General features: G+C 36.2%; 1 protein-coding gene across 1 annotated transcript; it reads left to right on the forward strand.

Moving 5' to 3' along the window:
* The first annotated feature begins 1,116 nt into the window (after positions 1–1,116).
* LOC110940615 (GRAS family protein RAM1) lies at positions 1,117–2,695 on the forward strand. The gene has a single exon (XM_022182174.2). It carries the CDS (start codon positions 1,174–1,176, stop codon positions 2,548–2,550), a length of 1,377 nt encoding a protein of 458 aa, XP_022037866.1. The 5' UTR covers positions 1,117–1,173; the 3' UTR covers positions 2,551–2,695.
* The last annotated feature ends 663 nt before the right edge of the window (positions 2,696–3,358 follow it).

The raw sequence follows: 3,358 nt of genomic DNA on the forward strand, positions 1-3,358 counted from the left end.
TCCAACAACAAAGCCATAATACCCCCCCCCCAAAAAAATAAAATATATATATATATATATATATATATATATATATATATATATATATATATATATATATATATATATATATATATATATATATATATATATATATATAGGGTAAGGTTCATGCGAGAACCACCTTTATTGCGAGAACCGCGAGAACCAATGTGAACACAACCTAAAATAGCTAAAAAAAACCTAACCCCCACCCCACCCCCCCCCCCCCCCCCGCAAAAAAACCTAAACCCCCCCTCCAAAAAAAAAAAAAAAAAAACCTAACCCCCCAAACTAAATGCTAAAAACTAAAACCCCCAAAAATGCTAAAAGCTAAATGTTAAAATCGCTACGTTTAGTAGCAAAAAAATAAAAAAAAATAAAAAAAAAAGTTTTAAAATTTTTTTTTGCTACTAAAAGTAGCGATTTTTATATAAAAATATTAAAAAAAAAAATTTGTGTGTTTTTTTAGCTATTTTTGGTTGTGTTCACATTGGTTCTCGCGGTTCTCGCAATAAAGGGTGGTTTCTAACGGATCTTTGTCCTATATATATATATATATATATAATAAAATAAAAATAAATAAATAAAAACCCAACAATCGACAACACACTAATTAGGTGTTGGTTACAACATTAGCGGTATCCGGCGACATGTCGGATTTATTGTTGGAAACAATGGATCCCTCTTGCACAACAATGAGTCTTACGGTCTTACCATTGCATGAAAACGACATAATGAGTTGGATATGCTCGGAGAAATTTATGAAACAGGGATATACAGCCGTAGAATTTGAACTCAAGTGGAAAGGCATCTTATAATTATATATAAGACAAGTCAATGGTTAGGTTGGTTTATTAGATTCCTCATACTTGTAAGTTTGGCATCTAAAGATCCTTTCTTGAACTACCCGAAGCATCATTAAAACTTAATATTTGGTTAAAAATTCCAACTCAACTTGACAATATCCCTTTCTTGTAAAACCATATGGCGACAAGAATTTTCGTAACTTCCCATGAATGATCATATTCCTTATTTGGCTATATAAACTCGAACATATATTCTTCTTCTGCAGTTCACTTGCTAAATTCCATTTCATTCTGTCTTTCACTTGCTAAATTCCATTTCATTCTGTCTTTGTTATTCTAGTAATAGATGGAAGTGTTAGAAGACGGGCCTCTTTTGAATTTCGGGCTCGCAATCATCATCGATTCGGGTTGTGAGAGAAGGTTGAAAAGAAAGAGAAGGGAGAGTTTTAAGTCGTTGGATACAAATGGAGTTTCTGAAGGAAAGATGTTTAATCTTTTAGAGACGAGAGAATTGATGTTGCAAAAAGGAAACAAAAGAAGAGAGGCGACCACCAGCGAAGATGGAAAAGGTCTTCATTTGATTCATTTATTGCTCGTTTGCGCAACCTCTTTTGCAGAGAACAAACTCGACTCAACCATCAAGAATCTAAAGGAAATGTATGAAAATGTATCTTTGTATGGTGACTCCGTGCAAAGGATGGCAGCTTATTTTGCCGACGGACTAGTAGCAAGGCTTCTCACTCGCCGATCACCCTTTCATGAGATGATAATGAAGGAACCCACAGCCGAAGAGGAGTTCTTAGCCTACATAGAACTCTACAAAGTATCTCCTTATTACCAGTTTGCTCATTTTACCGCGAACCAAATGATCATGGAAGCCTTCGAAAGGGAAGAAACATACAATAACCGGACATTGCATGTGGTAGACTTGGATGTAGCCTACGGTTTCCAGTGGCCTTCCCTAATGCAGTCACTTTCAGAGACGGGAAACCATGTGTCTCTTCGAATAACAGGGTTTGGGAAAACCGTAGAGGAACTCGAAGAGACAGAGGCAAGGTTAGTTGGTTTTGCCAAAACCTTTAGGAACCTAAGTTTTGAGTTCCAAGGAATGCTCAGGTCAAATTGTGGAGTGAAATCAATACGGAAGAGGGAGAATGAGACAATTGCTGTAAACTTAGTCTTTTATTTAAATTCCTTGGGCAACTTCAAAAGCATATCCGATTTGTTAAAATCGGTATACATGTTGAACCCGTCTGTGATAGTTTTGATTGAACAAGAAGGCAGCCGTAGCCCAAGAACATTCTTGTCAAGATTCATCGAGTTCTTGCATTACTACGCAGCAATGTTTGATTCACTAGATGACTTTCTTCCTCTTGACAGTCTACAAAGGCTACAAATTGAAAAGAACCATCTCGGCAAAGAGATAAAGCGGCTAATGGAATTTGATAATGACGAGGGCAGTTCACCACACTTCGAGAGGATGGAAACATGGAAAGGAAGGATGGAAGGTCATGGATTTGAAGGGACGAGTCTAAGTTCAAAGTCGATAATTCAAGCCAAGCTTCTGTTAAAAATCAATAGCCATTCCAGCCCAATCCAGCTTGGTGGTGAAAATGAAGGGTTTACCGCCTTTGAAAGAGAAGAGGGCAATGCCATTTCTCTGGCTTGGCAAGACAAATGTCTGATCACAGCATCTGCATGGCAATGTGCAAGAGGAAGATGATCACCAACTTGATCTACCTTGTATTTTTGGTTTTTTGGCATCCTCAACACTTTATAACTTTGTATATAAATATATATTACGTGTAATAATACGGGTATCGAGTGTGCATATTAATGAATGATAAGTAATTATCATTTCTGAATTATTCCCAGTTTTACTTATTACTACAAAAAGCAACGACCCACCATTCTAACCATTCCATCAATTCCGTCAATAAACCGACGACAATTAAAATTATAACAACAAGCCCACATTCTAACTGTCGTACACCAAATCCATAGATTAACCAGACCAATACAAACTTAATTAACCTATGCGTCTCCTCCCACGTCGTTTTCCACCTTTTCACCACCCTATATAACCATCACCACCACCACAAAAACCGTTGGCACCATCTACAAAATCGTAACCCATACCACCAAACGCAAAACACAACAACCCACCGGCAAGATCTGGGGTTTGTTTTGTGCCGGAAACTTTATGTACTTCTATTAGACCTCTTTTCAAAGAAGTTTTACAAGTAGTCACTGTTGAATGGAAACCATCCATTGGGCCATGTGATTTTATTTTATGACATGTTTTCAACAACATGCAAGTATAAGCATATACTTAATTTAATGTTTTCACCTTTTATTTTTTTAGTGCTTTGAACATTACACTTCTTAATAAGCATATACTTAAGTTAATTTAATGTTCTCACCCCTTATTTTTTTAGTGTTTTGAATATTACACTTCTTAATAAACTACACTTACAGTTGTGCATGTTTTATTTCTATAATGCATAATACTTTGTTTTTCGCACTACAAG

Source organism: Helianthus annuus, chromosome 5, assembly GCF_002127325.2.
Source record: "Helianthus annuus cultivar XRQ/B chromosome 5, HanXRQr2.0-SUNRISE, whole genome shotgun sequence".
Classification (NCBI taxonomy): domain Eukaryota; kingdom Viridiplantae; phylum Streptophyta; class Magnoliopsida; order Asterales; family Asteraceae; genus Helianthus; species Helianthus annuus.

Coding starts and splice junctions, on each gene's coding strand:
- LOC110940615 (XM_022182174.2), top strand. CDS start 1,174: ATGGAAGTGTTAGAAGACGGGCCTCTTTTGAATTTCGGGCTCGCAATC.